Raw genomic sequence first — 20,293 nt, 5'->3', positions numbered from 1 at the left:
TGGCTTTCCTTTGGCACCAGTGTGTTCAAAGAAGGCTACAAGGAGATGATCAACTGTCCTGTTCTGCCTGGGACTGTCCTGGGCAAACCAGAGCAGCTGGTCCCCTGGATGTGCCAGGAGCCCTTAGGACCTGAACTTTGAAGCTCTGGGAGTGTGGGCTGCGCGGAGGGCTGTATAGGATGAGCAGGGGGGTCAAGACCACAATGTGACAAACCGAAATGACAGAGTTTTCTATAACAGCAGCCACAGAGCAACTTCAAATGCCATGCGGCAAAGTGTCCTTAATGGGCAACGTCTCTGAAGGTCATCTAATATGGGGAACAAAGGAGAAAGGAAACTCACTGTAAAAACGTCATCGTCTCCGAGCTCGGCCTCGTTGTGAATAGTGGAAGATGAGGTGGTGGAGCCTAAAGAGACAAGAGCGCAATCAAATCAATCAAGTTGTGGATAATCGACTTCAATCAGTTAAAAAGAAAAGCGTGGTGGCTAGGTGTTTTTGTTTTGTTTTTTGTTTTTTGTCTTGTTTTCCTTCCTTTAGTGCTGAAGACTGAACCCAGGACCTTACGCATGGTAGGCAGGTCACATCTACCACCGAGTCTCATCCCCAGTCTTTAAAAGCATAGTGTGTATTTCTTCCTCTCTTTATTTTAGCAGTAGTGGGGATTGACCCTGGGGCCCCGTGGACACCACGGGCAATTCTACCACTGAACGATTATCCCTACCCTGAAGAAAAAAAAAGTGTTATCTTAAAGTATCTTCCACTCTTTCAGTACACCGACCCTAGCGTATAATCACACGGGGATTCAGTATTTTAAATCATTCCCCTTGGCTGTGGCCATGATGCTTCCCAAATTAATTTTGCCTACTGTGGTTCCCATTACTTTAACTTTTGTACTGAAGGAAGGGAAAAGTCAAGGCTCTCTCAACTAGACCTACTCAGCCTCAGGAAAGCCGGGCTTTTACTGCCCTGATCTCACCTCCAGCTGAAGAAGCCCCAATCCCCGCCTCTCCTGAACTCAGACCCTGCACTCCCTGGCCATACTACGGGAGCTGTGTTGTTGGCAGACACATGCTGCTAGAGACTTGGCGTTGCTTTTTCCAGATCAAAACTGAGGTTTCTGTTAGAAAATCCAGCTAATCCCATCATGAGACGACCTGGTGGTTCAAGTTCAACTTTCTTGTTCACCTCTTTATCTAGTCTGCAAATAGTGCAGCAACCCCACTTCTCCCATTAACAGGAGCCAGGAATGTGGGGGTCAATTCAATACATATACCTGAAGAGAAACTCAAGTCTTTATACATATATAAAGTGATGTGCGTGTGTGTATGTGTGTATGTGAGAGAGAGAGACAGACAAGAGAGAGAGAAAGAGAGAATGAATTTCTGGAAATTGGTCATTTCCCTCCACCATGTGGGTCCCAGAAACCAAACTCAGGTTGTCTGGCTTGGCAGGAAGCAACGTTACCCACTGAACCATCTCCCTAGCTAAAATCTCATCTCTTAAGCAAACGAAATAATCATTTTGGTAATCATTCCTTTCAATCCTGACTTTGGTGTTACCACGCCTCAGGGTCCCAGTACCTTAAATACTGACTTGTGACTGAACTGTGCAGAGTTGAGACTTTGAATGCACAGCTTCTAAGCTGTGGTCATGCGCTGCCCGCACCCTGGCAGAAACAACCCTTTCAATTTGTAGCAGATTCACCGTGTTGGCACAGGCCCCTAACAGTTAAAAACAGACTGAATTACCATCTGACGACGAGAGTGTTTCACTATCGTCTTAGAACTTTTTTTTTGTCTATGGAGTATTTTTGCCTGCACGTTTGTATACTAATTGTGCGTTTGGTGTCCCAGGAAGCCAGAAGGGGACCTCCTGAAACTGGAGTTATAGGCTGTGAACTATCATGTGGGTGCTGGGAACTGAACCCTGGTACCGTGATGAGCAGCCTGTACTCTAAACCACTGGGCCGTCCCCAGGCCATTTCATAATTCAGTCAGAAGATGTTTCAAAATATTTCTCCTGTATAAAATTATTCATTGCTATTCTCACTATCTGAAGGCTGTTGATAACTGTAAATATATTTCCAACGCAATTTCTTTAAATAGTAAGTTCTAGGGATGGGGTCCCTCCTCTGCCCCCACTGCAGGTTCCAGGGACGGGCTTTAATCACCGAGCCGTCTTGGGGGCCCCCACTTTGCACTTTTCTTTTCATTTTTTTTTGGGGGGGGGGTCAGAGTCTCTCTATACAGTCCTGGCTCTCAGCGGGAACTTGCTATGTAGACCAGGCTGGCCTCAAATTTAAAAAGATCCTCCTGCCTCTGCCTCCTGAGTGCTGGGGTTAAAGGTGAGTGCCACAACAACCAGCACATTACACAGTTTTAAATTCTAAGTATTAACCTGAAATAGTGTAAGAATTCTATTGTTCTTAAAAATAAAAAAGAGGGAAAAAAGGAATCCTATTGTTTATGTGCATTTCCACACAAGAGAAGTAGTTTGTACCTTATTCTTTCTGTGCAGAGTTCCAGCCTTTTATGTTTCAAATTAAATACCTGGCTTAGTTTCTTTCTTTTCTTTTTTCTTTTCTTTTCTTTTTTTTTTGGAGACAGGGTTCCTCAGTAGCTATGGAGCCTCTGTAGACCAGGCTGGCCTTGAACTCATAGAGATCTGGCTGCCTCTGCCTCCCGAGTGCTGGGATTAAAGGCGTGCACCACCACTGCCCAGCTAGCTTAGTTTGTTTTAAAATTAAAAAAAAAAATAGATGTATGGGTGCTTTGCATGCATGTAAATCTGTGGACCACACATGTGCAGTGTCTGTAGAGGCCAGAAGAAGGCGTTGGCTTCCTTGGAACTTGGGTTCCTGGTGGTCATTAGCCAACTTTTAGGCGCTGGGAGTGCTGGAAACCTAACCTGGGTCCTCTGCAAGAGCTGCCACTGCCCTTAACTGCTGAGCCATATGTCCTGCCCCGGCTTACGTTCTTCTAAGGGACCCCTTTGTGTTACACATTAGCTACTTACATGAAACAGTAAACAATCTCAAGAGCAGGCACATCCCTTTCAATGACCGGCATTGGTGAAATGGGAGAACCATAAACCCACAGGGAAAACTTCCTACAAACAAGTCACGAATATAAGATGGCTGACTGTGGGAATGAAAAAGAAACCGGAACATTCCACAGTCCCTCTAAGGGTGCAGTGACAAGTCCAGTACCTTCTATAAGGTCTTCAATGGCTTTTCTCACGCCCCTGTCAAAGGCTCGTGCATCCGCAGGGCTTTGGAAAGTAAGACCAAACTTCCTATTGTCAACTTTCCAATGATGAAACGTCGGATTGGCTTTGGTGTAGACCAAGTCCTTTCTGACATAGCATTCCAATACCACCTAAAGGATGGAAACACAGGCTGGTTACTTGTGGGACAGTCACGGCGGTGTCTGTTGTAAGCCTAACCGAGAACCATCACTGATGGCCACCAACGGAAGGACACCGGCTTCATATGTGTACCTCTCTACGTGAAAGAAACAGATGATTCCCACTGACCCCCAATCTTTGCTGTTCCCTGCACACGGGCTCAGTTAAGACCCACTGTCCTGTCTTCCCGCACCCCACTTCTCCTCCTCCTGGCCCCTCAGTGTTGGGGCTTCTGTATGTCATCTCCTGCCTTCCCTCCTGGTCCCAATGGGTGTCTCCCTGTGCCTGTGGATTCAACAAACTGAACATGTCTAAATCTCTCCCAAGTTCTTCACACCTGGCACTGTCAACCCCGGTCTGCGCATTCGCTCTGGCTCAAAACTTCTGTGGCTATCTCTGTGTTCGTTCTCTGTCCCCCTACGCCATCAGTCACCGGGTCTACTTCCTGTGTGTATGGCCCCCCAGTCAGCTGCTGCAGTTCTAAGCTGGTGGCATTACTACTAACTGTACATTAGGATTATGAGCGCTCTCTGTGTTCCTAACGACCTAGCCTAAGGAATGGCTTTTCATCTTTACACAGAACCTGGTCCTGTTTCCCTAAGACTGAAAACACCACCAATGTTATGAGCAAGAACAAGAATGTGTTCTGAAAACACAGAGGAACTGAACAGGGTCACATGACTCCCCAGGACTTCTCAAATTCGACTTGTTCCATTCACAATTAATTCTGTACCGGATTCAATATTCTCTAATAGTTTCTTACATGCTAATCTTGTTCCTCCACTTAGATGGCAAGATACATTACAGCTTAACTCCCCTTCTAATCAGCGCTCTTGATGACAGACACCGTTTATTTCATGTCTTAGAAGCTTTGCAATCCAGCAAATATCAACTTCACATTCTCATTAATAAAAACCCCAAACTATTCAACAGCTTTATTACAAACACCAAAGCAACTTCACAGGGTTTTCACAGCCTTGACCTTGTTTTGCAAAGTCCCGCCATTAACACAATGTAAGCTTGTCAATCTAGGCTAAATGAAGGGCAAGAATAAAGGTTTACCTAAATTAGGGTAAATCTAAACTAAAGAATAGTACAAATTTCAAGAATATGTCAAAGCAGTAAGAAATAAAATACCGCTTACTAAATGTTTTCTAAATTAATAACAATCGTATAATTGGCATATTAAAAGCAACACTGAATGTTAATTTTATAACATTGTATTGAAGAGGACAGCTCCTTATAATTCTATTTATGATTAAAATGCTTATCACGGTCATTTTCCCCTAAGAATAGCACAGTGACTAAATGCCAGCCCAGCTTCGTTCCAAATTGGGGAAGTCCAAATAATCAAGGCTTTAACTAACAAATGTCATCCATTTTAGAATCCAAAGACTTCAATTCAAAACCTCAAGTTATTAATTTTTTTCTTTGCTAAAACAAAGAGACTCAAATTTCCCCGTATTTTTAGAATGAAAAAAAAAAATTAGTCTCTGGCTATCATTGTCTAACCGGGTTTTTTTGGTAGCTTTGAACTCTCCGTGTATTTGAAGATGACCTTCTAAATCCTCCTGCATGCTGGGATTACAAGGTGTGTCTCAAACCATGCTAGGGACGGAACCCATGACTGTGTGCATGCTAGTCCCCTACCAACTGAGCCCCTGTCCCGGCCGTGTTCCTCTCCCCACTCCGGTATCCCCAGATTTGTTTCCCATGGTCATGGAGAGCACAGCCCTGGCCCTTGTTCCTTCTTTACATAGGAACAGAAGTCTGTGTTTCAGCAGAACCATTCCTATAAATTGCTTCTGCAATGGGCCTTTTGTTTTCCTTAAAATGATGCCTGGGGGGGGGGCCTGGAGATATGATGGCTCAGCTATTAAGAACAATTGCTGCTCTTGCAGAGGACCCAAATTCGGTCCCCAGCACCCACATGGTGGCTCTTAATCGTCCCTAACTCCAGTTCTATGGGATCAAACAACCTCTTCTGACCTCCGTGGGTTCTAGGCACACATGCAGTACACATACAAACAAACATTCATAAACATAACATAAAAATGAAAAAAAAAATCATGTCTTGGGGAGTAAGTGTGTGTTTATGTATGCAGCCTAGTGGAAGATCATGTGCTTAATTAACATGCCTAAGGCCCTGGATTTGATTTCTAGCACGCGCGCGCGCACACACACACACACACAGAGAGAGAGAGAGAGAGAGAGAGAGAGAGAGAGAGAGAGAGAGAGAGAGAGAGAGAGAGAGAGAGAGAGAGCGCAAGTGCAAGTTAAACAGACACCCCCAACATTCTAGAGACAGGAGTTAATGGTTCTGTTCAATGACTGTGTGATGTTCTCCTATACAGACATGAATCCATTTAACCACAGACCACACAAATGGCCCCTCTCCCAAACAACACTACCATCTGTACTGTTACACATGAATAATTGCCCAAATCTGATCTGTGGGCTTCTGAGCACCTCCTTAATCTCCATCCCCTTTCTGGTAGTCCCAAGTGGGAGAGCACCACACTATCATTTCTGCCATCTTCCTCTGTGTGGACCTTTCTGCGGGAAAGGGAGGGTGATGTACCTGCCATGCGGCAGCATGAAACCAGCAGCTGGCAGTGGTTTGCGGCTTAAAGCCATCACCACGTACAATGTCCGGTCGGGTTACTCAGGAATGTCCTTCACCTTCTACTTCACGGCATGATCCAAAGCAGACACGCCTGGATTCTCACACCAGCTTCTTTATACTCAGCCTTTGGTGGTAACACACTGCTTTGGTAGGTACCAGTGATGAAGAAAGCCTGGCTTACACAGATACAGGGTCAGAATAGAGCGGGGTTCCCAAGCCTGCCCTCTTCTGAACAGGGAAGCAGGGTGACTGTCGCCGTACTGGCTGGTACAACCGTCTCTTCTGTGAAACGGGCTCCTTCGTAGGCTGAATTAACTTCTTCCTTTTCCCCTCCATTTTAGGACTGGGTCTCTCGTGTAGCCTAGGATGGCCTTGGATGTGATGAACAGCTGAAGCTGACCTCAAACTCCCGATCTCCCTGCGTCCATGTCTCCAGTGCTGGGACGTCAGGCATGTGCCATGGCCGTCAGCACAGGTTGCTCTCTGGGAATCATCGTTTTATTAAAAGATCAACCAAGAGATCAGGTATGGCTAATTGGGTATTTGGCAGAGATTTTCTCAAAAATGAGCAAACTGAGCTCGCTGTCTCGGAGAAAATAACTGGACACTCCCGCTCCTAATAGTAAAATCTGAACTTACAAGTTAAAAAAAAAAAAATCAGAGTTTTGGACAGTAACCAATAATTAAACACTTTCCCCCCCAATTATTCTTTTGCTTTCTATGTATGGATGTTTTGCCGCATGTAAGCCTGTGTACCGTGTGAATGTCTGGAGTCTGTGGAGGCCAGAAGAGAATGTCAGATCCTCTGGGGCTGCAGTTACAGATGGTGATGAGTCGCCATGTGGGTTTTGGGAACTGAACCCAGGTCCTCTCTGATAAACCATCTGTCCTCTGACCTACTTTTCTTCCTAAAAAGATTTTTCATATTTCTATGTGCATCAGTGTTTTGTCACATGTATGCTCGTGCGAAGGCACCGAGATTCACTCGAACTGGAGATGCAGACAGTTGTGAGCTGCCACGCGAGTGCTGGGAATCGAACCTGGGTCCTCTGTAAGAACAGCAAGTGCTCTTAACTGCTGAGCCCATCTCTCTAGCCCTGCCCTCCGACTATGAAATATGCACTGTGGCATGTATGCACACGCACCGTGTCATGAAATAATTGACAGGCGAGTGGGGGGTACTTAGGGGGGGTGTGGAGCAGGTATGGTAGCACAGGGCTGTCTGTAATCTAGCTCGAGAGGCAAATGCGTAGGAACTGCAAGTTCAAGGCCAGTGAGGACTGTGTCATGAGAGCTTGTCTCAAAGAAGGGCTGGGGCTACAACTCAATCCCTGTGCCTTCCTAGCCACAAAGAACATAAAGCAAAAAAAGAAATCTTTTTGTATACTGCTGGATGAAATGTGACACCGTCCTGAAGACTGGCCCAATCCCAGCAAACACCACGTTCTCTTCTCCAGACAACCAATTCACGACGCCACAGAATCAGGCCAGAGTAAGACATTCACACAAGATGAAGGATTAAACAGCAGTTTCCACGGAAGGAAGCATGAGAAAAAGGTGTGGGCTGGGCGTGCAGCTTCGTCTGAAGGAGGCTTCCTATCATCCAGCATACCCTGAGCATCAGATAAACCGGGCACATAAACACATGCCTGTACAATTGGGAGACAGAGCAGGAGGTTCAGAAGTGCAAGGTCATCCTCACCTAAGAATTGGGGCCAGCCTGGACTACCTGAATCCCTGTCTTAAAAACCAAGCCCGCCAGGCAGATCTCTAGGACAGCCAGGGCTACACAGAGAAACCCTGTCTCCAAAACCACCCCACCCCACAAAAACAAAAAAAAACCAAAAAAAAAAAAAAAAAAGGAAAGAAAGAAAACGTTACCAGTTAAATTCTGATATACAATCTAGGAAGAATATCTATAATTATAAGGAAGGGGGACAGATATGGGGGCACAGACCTGAGTCCCAACACACTTTCTTCTTAATCCCAGCATTTGGAGGTGGAGCGAGGGTGATAAAAATCGAGCATGTTGGAGGTCAGCCTGGACTATACTGTGAGTTTCAGGCCAGTCTAGGCTAGGCCACAAAGCTTCAGCATACATACAATTTCTCAGCAGCCAATTACCAAAAATTCTCTGACAACTTAAAAATGGGTATATGTAGAAGCAATGCCAGTTAAACTCACAGACTCCAATACAGAAGTAAAACACACGCGCACATGGACGTGTATACACACACACACAAACACACACATACACACACACAATGTTGACTTCCAGAACCTTGGAACAAATCCCCATACACTCCTATGAAAAAAGCACTTTGTGCCGAGCTGAAATACAGGGAACGAGGCCTCCACCTCAGGCTCACCCAACCACCACCTCACATTCCCCCTCCAGTTAAAGGGGCTTCCTTCAATGACCTGCCCCCTTTTAGAGCTCCTTCAGCGGGCAGGAGCATTGCCTTACAGAGCAGGGAGATCAAAGAGATGACACTGTATCTGCAAATGGTGTAGGAGTAGGGACCGGAATCCAGAATTTCCCAGAGCAAGCAGGCAAAGTGGGGGTTAGAAAAATAAAGCACAGCAGGTGGATGGGTGTGGGACAGAAATGCCACCAGGTGCAGAAGTGTGGTCAGAGCGCAGGGAGCAGGAGGAGGTAGGGAGAGGTGGGGAAAACTGACGGTGGCATAAAAGGAACACCCGGAGGATGGCGTCATCCTGAACCCAGGGAAGCAACGTGGAGACAGTCTCTTCCCCTTTTGGATGTGGCATGAATACAACAGAGGTTATTCATGTCAGGTCCTTGGACAAAAAGGAAAACATTTGTAGTTACTATGTATACGTCACTGGGAAGACACGAGTTCATAATGCAGTTTGAAAGGAAGAGGCTGGGTTAGACAGTCTCAACTTCGGCTATTTTTAACCCTGGGTGTGGTGGTACAGGTCTGTAATCCTGGAATTTGGAAGTAGTAGACAGGAAAATTAGGAGTTCAAGGTCATCCCTGCTACAAAGCGAGTTTGGGCTATAGGAGAGCCTATCTCAAAAAGCCAGAAATGGAGACTATTCTAGGTCGACTATCTACAACAATCCAGAAGAAACCCAGGAGAAATAGCCCTAAGTATCCAGAACCCTTCACACGAAGACAGTCTGATAACAGACTAGAAAGGGAAGATGCAAATGAAAGAATCTCTATTGAAATTCTGCCGAACAAGAATGCTGATGAAAGAGAAAAAAGACAAGAAACACATTTTTAAAATCCAAATAAGGCAGGTAAAGATGAATACCTCGTAACACCAGGGCAGGACACACACAAAAGAAAAGTTCCAGGAGATAGATACACAAAGGACACTGGCAGATAACTCAGTCACGCAAAAGACTAAAAACACTTATTTTTGTGTGTGCATGTCTGTGCGGGCATGTGTGGAGGTCAGAGGGCAGCCTACAAGAATCTGTGCTCTCCTACTATGTGGGTCCCAGGGACTGAACTCACCATTAGGCTTGGCTGCCTGAGCCCTCATACATTGGGCCATCTGGCTGGCTGGCAAGTTATAGCTTCTTAGCAAGTAGGAAACCGTATGAGGTCATTCATAAAAAAATCAACCGAGACTACTATTATTCTATTGAAATGATAGCGATTTAAAACCTATGGCCTTGGTCTGGAGAGATGGCTCAGAGGTTAAGAGCACTGGCTGCTCTTCCAGAGGTCCTGAGTTCAATTCCCAGCAACCACATGGTGGCTCACAACCATCTGTACTGAGATCTGGCGCCCTCCTCTGGCGTGCAGGCATACATCAAGGTAGAATGTTGTATACATAATAAATAAATCTTTAAAACAACAACAACAACAAAAACACCCTATGGCCTCAAAGGTTAAAGGAAAATCTCACACAGTGGCAGCACCCCTATACACTAATGGTCATGAAAACCAGGCCCCAAATTCTCTCTCTCTTTCTCTTTTGTTGTTGTTGTTTTGTTTTGTTTTTCAAGACAGGGTTTCCTCAGTGTAGCCCTGGCTGTCCTGGAATTTACCTTGTAGACCAGGCTGGCCTTGAACTCAGAGCTCAAGCGATCCACCCACCTTCTACTTCCCGAGTCTGGGATTAAAGACTTGTGCTACCACTGCGCAGCTTCTAATTATTTCTTTAAAAACATGGATTGTGGAAGGTGGGAAAACGCAGTTAAGTGTGTCTTCACAATGCCATGGTGACGAGGGGCCACAGGAAGGAGATGGTCTAAGAGCAGCACGCCACACTGCTGCGAGCGGCACAGGAAAGCCCTTGAAGAGAGCACCGGTGACAAGTAAGTAAGAGGCACAGCTCTTCACAAACCGACAAAAGGCGTGTGGAAAAGAAAACACGCACAGCTGTGTGCCGTGATGCTGCTTTTAAACTTCTGGGGTTTGTGTAATGCTGCACCAAATATGGTCCCCAAGAACACGAAATCATTCCCTGAGCATCCGCTAACTAATGGGCTAACCTTGGGCTTAGCTGGGGACACACACATGCCAGGCACATGGGAGCCAAGCCACTTTTTTCTTTTGTGTGTTTGTGTGTGTGTGAGAGAGAGAGAGAGACAGAGAGAGACAGAGAGACAGAGAGACAGGGTCTCACTATGTAGGCTGGTCTGGAGTTGGCTGTGTAAATCAGGCTGGCCTTCAACTTAAGAGAAATAGGCCTGCCTGCCTCAGCCTCCGAAGTGCTAGGATTAAAGGTGTGCACCTTTAAACCTGGCCACTTTGTTTTCTTTATAGTGTGGTCACACTGCCTACACTGGGAGAATTTTTAGGAAGGAATCAAGTGTACAGTGGCATTTCAGTTAATTTATCAGTGATATTTACAAGCTATTCTGTCTTATCTATTTGGTAATTTTCTTCAAACATAAGAAGTGGTGGAGGGGGGGGGAGAAAGAGCCTATCTACACACTTCATACATAAAAACCTGTCCAGCTCTCAAACGCAGCACCAATTTAGCGTGGAGCCACGAGCGTTTTCTCTGGGAGACCTTACCCAATCCATCACTTTCAGTCATTGTAGGTTTTGAATCTCTACTTCCAACGACAGTGGAAAGCAGGCTATGCCGAGCGTAGTCAGTCTAAAGGAGACTTAGGACTGGGGACACATGGCACCCGACACAGAAGTGCTTGCCCATCCTGCGCAAGGCTCTGGGTTCAATCCTGACCAAGAGAGTAGGCAGGAAGGCGAGAGAGTCTAGCGTGGACTGGGGACGTAGTTCAGTGTTAAAGCACATGCTTGGCACGCACGGGGCCCTAGAGCACAAGCTCTGGCAGCACCCACCCTCCAAAGAATCAACTGGGCTTGGACGGTCCACCTTCCTCCCTATCAGAGACCGTCCTGTAACTGGTCATCCAGGTTCCTCCATGACACTGCATGCTATTGCATCCCTGGGGTAAGACTCACTTTCCCATGCATTTTGTTTTGTTTGGTTTTTCGAGACAGGGTTTCCCTGTAGCTTTGGAGCCTGTCCTAGAACTAGCTCTTGTAGACCAGGCTGGCCTCGAACTCACAGAGATCCGCCTGCCTCTGCCTCCCGAGTGTTTGGATTCAAGGCGCTCCCATGCATTTTTCTAAGCACATGCAATTACTTATAGCAGTGCCATGTTACTGTTTGTGATAAGGCTGTATGTGTTGGTGTGGTGTGTGTGCACTTTAGTGAGCAGAGGCGACAGGAGGACGTCAGGGGCCCTGCTTTGCCACCCTGCATCTTATTCCTCTGCTTTGGGTACCTCACTGGACATGGAGCTAAGGCTGGGTCAGCAAGGTGTGGGGATCCTCTGTCTCTGTCTCCTACAATGCTGGGGGTACAGGCCTGCATGGCCAGCGTGTTTTTATGTGGCTACAGGGATCCAAACTCAGGAGGTCTTCATGCTTGCATAGCAAATGCTCGTACGCTCCAGGCCAGCTCTCCCAGCCCCTAAGCTCTGGTCTCTTTCAGACAAACATTTGTTTAGAAGGAACCATTGCTAGGTGATGCTGTCTCCCGCATTACCTTCTTGCACCTAAATCTCCCCTGGAAAACCCTGATTCCAGTTTGTTGTTACATGACTTGTAATAATAAAGAACATGCTTTTGACTCCAATACCTGTCATAACAGTACACCTTGATCAATCAAGGATGCAAACAAGATGGTAAATGCCCTTGTGGCATGCGCTCTATATGGTGTGCGGCCAAGAGACTGCACTCGAAAGGGAGGATTATATGTACAGAAATCAGTCATTGCAATTTCAACGCCCGCGATGTGTGTCTGTCATTACCAGTTTGTCTTTCTGTCGTTCACCATGGATGAGAAAGCCGCTTCGTCCATTGCCTTCAGGGTGCATGACCTTACACACCCCAACGCGACTGATCCCGCCTCCTTCCTGTGGGAACCATCCCCCGCTGGAGTCATCTCTGGTCATAACCACAGCCTTGACACGCACAATATAGCTGTCACTAAAACGACAACAAGAAGGGGCATGACAACAGTCTAGTAGCTGCAGGACACGCTTCCCAGGGCAAGACACTTCTCTTGATTTGTCCCAGAAATACGGTTGACAATAACCCAGAATGGGAGTCCATCTCGACATTTAGGAAAAACAGCATGTGACGGTAATATCAAAGTTCATCTTAAAAGAGACACCCACTGGTTAACAAATTTTACTTATGAGTCTTTGAAGGCCACATGGGCATATGTCCTCCAGTTTCTGGGTGCCGCACATTAACTGAATGAATAAACTAAGCTCTAGAATTTGACGTCTGGGCTGAAACGCCAAGCCTATTAACTTAAAAGGACGTTACAACTTTAATCTTTTAAACCTAGTTTACAATAATTGACCAAGCGTTAACATGTTATGACGTTAAGAATTCTATTTAGCAAGCAATATCAAAATTCACTTCTAAATTACAAAGTCCCCATCCCATGCACCATTTCTATAGGTGGGAAGACTTCAACTCACCCCAACCCCCTGTAGCCTTTGCTTATGATTTCCTTTTTCACGGTCGAAATATATGACCCCGCCCTAAGCTCTAGTGTATTATGGCCAAAGATCCCTTTTTCTTCCAAAGACCAACTTACGATTCTTTTCATTGTTTGTTGGTTTGAGGATAAATAATTCTCGCTTGATATTTTCTTTCTTTGCATATAATTCATTTGTTTGTCTTGCCCACGAGAACACACACTGTACAGAGCTGAGGGAAGCAGCAGCACAGAATGACAGGAGGACTGTGTCACACCTCAGCTCTCTGGGACAAACGCCACAATCTCAGAGACAGCCTGTCTCCCGTGCCTCTGCTCACCTCTCACCCAGACTTCCTGTGATCTGCTACTGTGACTTCATTGCCTTCCCACACCCAGGCAACGTCCTGTCCCACACAAAAGTCCCTTCTGCTTTCTTCACCTAGACTCAAAGAAGGCGCCTGTGGCGGCTCTCTCAGGCTAACGCGCCCTTGCCCTGGCCTGACAGAGACGTGTGTGTGTGTGTGTGTGTGTGTGTGTGTCTATAAAACATTCTCTACCTGCTGAGTTTTCTTCAACTCTGGGTTCCATACCCCAACCCCAATTCCAGGAAGAGTTTACCAGCCAGGCAAACTGCCCCTCTCTCTCTGCACACCCCCTAGTTGTGCCATTCATGTCCCCGAGAGATTTCCCGACACCGCTGCATCTTGCTTCTGGAACTCTCTCCCTTCCAATGCCTTTGCACTCAACCACGGCTATCTATGCCCAGGGCACCAAGTCAACCCCTGAACTTACCACCAATATGGGCACTACCTCCAAATGTCATTTATTTTTTCCTTTCAGATAGGCTCATGAAGCCCAGGTTGTGGATGAGGCTGATTCTCCTGTTTCCGTAGCCTCAGCTACATGCAGGTGCAAGCCATCGCTAACAAATAACCCTACTCTCCAACCATGACTCCCTGCTTTCACAGTTCCCCCACTAGGGCCAGAGCTCTCCTGCTGACTACCTCTTTCCCCCTGCTTTCTACTCCTTCCCATTCGGCTCTCTCAGGCGGCTGCATTTGGTCACAGGGAAACCCCACTGCACTTTGCTCACAGGGCTTCTTCTAAGCCACAGCCACTGACTGTGGGCGGGGCTACGTTCTGCTACATCTGCCCTCCGCCTAAGATGACTTCAGAGAGCCTCCTGCCTCCTGGCTCCAAGGTGATGGATGCCCTTGTTTCGTTGGGAAAACCAACCCAGTCAGCTGAGCCCTGCCCCCATGCCCATCATGTCTGCACACCCTCTCCAGCCACACTGGCTGAACCACTCCCCATTCCTCCACCTCAACATTGCTCTACGCCAACGACGCCCTTCTTCACACTTCTGCCCGGCCTCCGACCCACCAAGATCCAGACCAATGACGACAGTGGGTGGCGACATGCCTCTGCTTAGGTGTCGAAGCCATCTCAAGCAATACGTGTTTTCCTTCCCAAGGTCTTCCCACGCTTTTGGGTTCTTACCCCAGTCTCTATGCTGACCCTACTGGTCATCCCTTATCCTGAGGCTACTGTAGTGGTACCCTGACTGGCATCCTATGTCCATGCTTGTCCATGTTCCCCGAAAACAGAAAGGTCAGTCAGATTGCATCATGTGTACTAAGATCTCAAACCCTGCCATATCCTCCTACGACCTCCGCGCCCATCCCAAGGGCCTCCTTGCTGGCCCTCCACATTCCTGCTTCAGGGTCTCACAGTTCCCATTTCTTCCCATCTCATTTCTCACCATTCTCTCCACACATAATCACGTATGTTCCGTCTTAGCTGGGTCCCTGCACAGCATACTCCACTAGAGAACACTTTCTTGGCATCTGTAAAAGCAGCCCCTCCCCCCTCATCTCCCCCAAATCTCTTCCCATTGCCGGCCCTGAAACCTATTTGCCCACCAGGATAAAACTCTGCGAGGGTGGAGACTTTGCCATGTTCGTTCACCACTAATCCCTAGGGCTTACAATGGTATGGAGCCCATCAACAGGGTGCAGGATCGATGGACTGAAAATGTAGTATGAATAGGTATTTTACAAAACTGAGACTACCAAAGCCCCCGCATCGATACTCATTTGCTTACAAACCACAATAGCTTAGCTAAGCTATGATCATAGATTTTTGTAGTGAGTGGCTCTGTGTATGAAAGACAATTTCTTGGCTACCGAGCTGTATCCACTCCTTTTTTTTCACTTGATTATGCGTGCGTGCGTGTGCAAGCGCACACCCACACACACCCACACACCCACGGTGCACATGTGAAGGTCCAAGGACAACCTGAGGGAGTTGGTTCTCTCCTTCCACCAGGTGGATCCGAGGGGTCAAACTCAGGTTGTCAGGCTTGGTGGCAAGTCGCCTTCTTTACCTCTGAGTGTTCTCGGTCACCCATCAGTCCTTCGTATGATTTTTATTTTGAGATAGGGTCTCCCTAGGTTGAACTTGTGATTCTTCTGGCCTAAAAACAAGGCAATGAGGTATCACATCATCCTAGCCAGGACCCTCTCAATGGGCTGGGGATTCAGGCAGGAGTTATCAGCGCTAGCAAGCGGAAAGCAGAATGAAGTGTCAGAGGTCACCCTTGAAGATGTGCGCGCAGACAGCACAGGCCACACCTGCACCTCTAGTCCTAGAGTCTTGCTCACCTCAGGATTTAATAAGTCTGTGCTTGAGAACCCAGAGGTCAAAGAACACTGGGTGTGGGCCGGTGAGGTGGCTCAGCAGGCAGAGGCACTTGTCACCAAACCTGACAAACTGACTACCATATCCAAGATCCATGAAATGAAGGAGAAAGCTGATTTCCCCAAGTTGTCCTGATCATGATACCTGTGTCATGACATGCCCCCCAAATAAATGCAGTAGCAGTGGTAATAACAATCATCGTCATCATTACCACCATTACCACCACCACCACCATCGCCAACATCGTCACCATCACCAACATCATCACCACCACAACCACCATCGTCACCACCACCACCACCGTCACCACCATCACCACCATCGCCAACATCATCACCACCATCACCACCAGCATCCTCCTCCTCCTACTAGATGCCATATCTTTTGATATGCAAGCAATTCCAGCAAATACCCACATTTTCTCCCCATACGCAATTAATCCCAGAAACAACAGGAGTCATAATTCTAGCACACAATATACTTTGTCAAATATTCTACCAGGGCGCAATGAACTCAATGCCTCAGGAAACGGCTGGGGTGGGCACTGAAGCTCTCCACACCGTGGCTAAAGCGAAACTTTTACTTTCTGAGTTTCAACTGTGTGTCCCTCACCTGAGGGGATTAAGCAGACATGAAAAGGAGAGATCAGGCCGGGCGGTGGTGGCGCACGCCTTTAATCCCAGCACTCGGGAGGCAGAGGCAGGCGGATCTCTGTGAGTTCGAGGCCAGCCTGGTCTACAAGAGCTAGTTCCAGGACAGGCTCTAAAAAAGCTACAGAGAAACCCTGTCTCGAAAAACCAAAAAAAAAAAAAAAAAAAAAAAAGAAAGAAAGAAAGAAAAGGAGAGATCACATTGTGTGAGGGCCACTAACTCCACCTAAGTACACATTTATTAGAGATTAAAAAAAGCAAACATCCCACCCCTTGGCTACCAGGCTACAGTGGTGTTGTCTGTGGCCTTTGCTTGAACTCTAAGGCCTCCGTCCTTCCAACTTGACCATTCCTAACAAGTGCCTTCCCCAGGCACAGATCTTCTCCATGGGGGTGGGGTGGTAGGGGCTTAAAACCAGACCAGGGCATGTTTGGTATCCGTCTATATGGCCCCGAGCCAACTGCTTCCTACCTGTGGCCCACGGAAGTTCCTCAAGCTCTTCATCCTGCCTGGTATAGAGGAAAAACTCCCTGCCCTCTCTCCTTCCCTGCTTTGTAAAACTCATCAGACACCCGCAGGTGTGAGGTTTATTTACGAGTGTGCAGCAGGAAGCTGGGGGACAGGTTCATTTAAAAATTTTTCACACGCAAAAAAATGCTACTGGTAGCTGGTATGCCTTAGACACCACGCTTTCAAATCACGCGACCACTGTCAAAAAGAAAAAAGGAAACAAAACAAAAACAAAAGCTCCCGAAACTGGCATTCTTGCAGCGTGTGCCGGTGGAGACTTTTAAACTTTGGATGTGGCCCCAATATTAACTGAATGAAGGCCAGGTAAGCATGTAAGCTGAAGAGCCCAGGCAGCCAGTGCCAGTACCAACGACACTCACTGTGCCAAACTGGCCGGACTGGGGACCTTTCCATTTAAATGTGGTTTCTTAGAAGAAAAAAAAAAAAAAGTATGATGCCAACATGCTGACTAGTTTGTCCTACAGGCACTCAGAATGAGAAGGAGGCAGGTAACGATCTATGGCAGGATCCGAGGGCCACGCCACTCTATTCAGATTTGGAGCAGGCCACCGTACAGGCGTAAACAAAGGAACTGTAGGAAGCTGCGACAGCTGCTCCTAGCCCTGTGGAGGATGTGCACTCCTGGGCAAGGCTGGTCAGCACTGGCAGACCTCCCTGGTTGCTGAGGCCCTTTCTTTTGAGTTTCATTTTCTTTACAAAAGGAAGACTGAATCCACCCTGCTGCCAGCGATAAAGGCCACGTGTCAGAGCCACGGCGACTTGGGAAGTTGTAGGGCACTGTTTTGGCTGTTTGGCTTTAGTCTCTAAGGTGGGGCTCTAAACCACAGCACTCCTGCCCACTGAAGAGTAAGAAGGCAGAACGTGGGCCCTGCCAGCTGTCGGGCACCTGAAGGGATAGCATCTTAGACCACCGGCCTCAGCAGCAGACAGGGTCATAAAACCCAGGATGGATGGCGCTGCGGGCACACCTACAGAGGGAAAGGTTCCGCCTGCCATCTGTGACCCTCTGCCCGCCCCCTCTTCCTGCAGGGATGGAGCCAATTTCATACCGCCATAAATCCTCCCCAGCACACCCCATGGCCGGGCCTTATCTGATCACATGGCTTCTTTATCTCTCCATCACGTTAAACATGAGGTTCACTTCCTTCCAGCCCCTTTACCACTCCCCTAGACCTAGAGGGGGACTAGCTGGGTCCCAGACTCCCCAGTCCACTTCCCAGACGCCCGCTGAGCCAAAACACCAGGCTCTCTGGGAGCCAGGTATGCTACTTTGTCTTCATCTTAATCACACCCTTATGCCATGCCCACTGATTTAGAAAGACACTTAGATTTCACCAAATTGCCCATATACGTGCATGCTAATGATGTATGCCTAGTGAGTTCTGTAAAATTAATTGGCAAGATACTGTGGCATAGGCAAATGTGCTGAGAAGCCGAAGGTGCTGGTCATCGTCCACTGGCGATTTTTTTCAAGTGTTCGTCTTAAGCATCAATTACTTAAGAATTCATAAAAGATGATTACCCTGGTCTTAAAAAAACTTTTATTCTGGACTTGATGAGTGAGAAAAGAGATCCACATGGGTGGACGCACGACGGTTACATGGTTTTCTGCTCTGTACAAGTCACCCAAGGTAGAGCATTTATTTGCTCTGCAAGCCAAAATGCAGAAGAAACAGGGTCTCCAGATTAATGATTTAAGCAGACACTGTGTGGATGGTTCGTTAGCCTGTTATGGAAAACGGTTTAGTTGCAGAGATGCCATTTCCGGCAGGGTTAGTAAGTCTGGGAGGACACCCACAGGCAGGCTCTGTGAAGGGGTCCGGGTCCTTTCTGAACCGAGACTTTGCTTCACAAGAGAAATGGTGTCGCTAATGTCAAGTTAGGGAAGACCGCCAGCACCTTGCCTAACATACAGTGCTGTTGAGCATGCTCACACTTCTATACTGATCTGACCCAAACCTTCGGGGCATAGAGAAGCCAGAGCTTCAGAGGCACTGTACTTGCTAGCACATTCTCTTGTACAGGGCCTGCTGCCCTGGCCCCACAGTCTTCCTGGATATCCCAAGGTAGGGAGACCAGACAGTGTACCATGCATGAGGCTGGGGTACCAGGCAGTGTGCCATGCACAAGGCTGGGGTGCCATGCAGTATGCCATGCACAAGGCTGGGGTGCCAGGCAGTGTGCCATGCACAAGGCTGGGGTGCCAGGCAGTGTGCCATGCATGAGGCTGGGGTGCCAGGCAGTGTGCCATTCGCCAGTCCAGTTTTTCTTTCCCTTTCTTTGCTGCTGTGTGCTGTGGCCCCGTAATGGTCAAGAGTCATCAAGGAAGTCAAAGGAACAAAAACTGGACGTGAACCCAAGGAGCCTTACAGAGACTGCAGAGGCTGGGAGGGTGGGGGTGGGGCAAACGACTAGGGCACCTGTAAGTGCCAACAACAGAGGCTCCTAGTGAGCTGGAAGATCAGTGGCCCAGACAGTTTGAGCTTTCTGCGGTTCCCAACAGTTATCTGTAGCCAGGGGTGACTTCACAGGCACTGAGCATGGAAAGCGCAGGAGCAGTGTGGACTCACACTGGGCGTCCCCTCATGAAACACAAGACTGGGCTACTTGGCAGCAGTTTACAGAGTGCGTTAGTTAGCATGGTATTTAACATGAAATTGCTAATTTCCCACCTAAGCATGTATCTCCTACATTCGGTTCTGCCGTGCTACCTCAAACCATAACACACGCCGGTCAGTAGAAAAATGACGGTGAAGAACCTGCCCTGGAGAAGAGGGATTATCAAGAGTAAATCTCTGCTGGGAGGCAGAGGCAGGTGGAGCTCTGTGAGTTGGAGGCCAGCCTGGTCTACAGAGCAAGTTCCTGGCTACGAAGAGAGACTCTGTCTTGAAAAACAGAAAACAAAACCAAAAGTAGAACACCCTCTCCCCCCAAAAAGGTCCATCTTCAATTCAGCACCTGAAAAGCGATTCTAGCCGTGCTGTATACAGCAGGTGACCTAAGATGCTTTTAGACCACGCTCTGTGTCAGTGTGGCCTTCTGGGCCTCCCTGCAGAGATAATGGGAGATGAAAGCACCGCTCGGGTGACTTTTCCTGGTTTCTTTTTGTGTCTGCTGCTTTATTTTGGGGGACCCTGGTGCTTTCCTGAGTATGTTGCGTGCACAGCCATCAGGGATGGAGACCCTGCTCGTGAAGAGCCGAAGAGACTCTCTCCTCTACTCGTCATAGCTGAAAGTCACCTCTCTACTTGCCCCATCCCCACCCCCACACAGGCCTCGCCACCAAAGTGGGCTTGGCCAGTCAAGGGTGACCCCTACCCTGCAACAGCCACATTTCTCAGCTGGAGGCTGGGGACTGCACCTGTAATTATAGAGTTCGAAAACAATGGCTCCAGGTGGTTAAGCCTCTCATGCCCTCTGGCTAC

General features: G+C 47.7%; 1 protein-coding gene across 1 annotated transcript in view; it reads right to left on the bottom strand.

The window, feature by feature from the left end:
• The window catches only part of Spred2 (sprouty related EVH1 domain containing 2), a 107,875-nt gene that overhangs the window by 20,473 nt on the left and 67,109 nt on the right, over positions 1–20,293 (bottom strand). The window contains exons 2-4 of the mRNA XM_038311342.1: positions 12,304–12,481; positions 3,210–3,378; positions 343–407 (exon numbers count right to left, since the gene is read on the bottom strand). Coding sequence (XP_038167270.1) covers positions 343–407; positions 3,210–3,378; positions 12,304–12,481 — 412 coding nt within the window. The remainder of the gene's footprint in view (positions 1–342; positions 408–3,209; positions 3,379–12,303; positions 12,482–20,293) is intronic.

Source organism: Arvicola amphibius, chromosome 1 (genome assembly GCF_903992535.2).
Source record: "Arvicola amphibius chromosome 1, mArvAmp1.2, whole genome shotgun sequence".
NCBI classification, from domain to species: domain Eukaryota; kingdom Metazoa; phylum Chordata; class Mammalia; order Rodentia; family Cricetidae; genus Arvicola; species Arvicola amphibius.
This window is presented reverse-complemented; position numbering and strand designations above follow the sequence as displayed.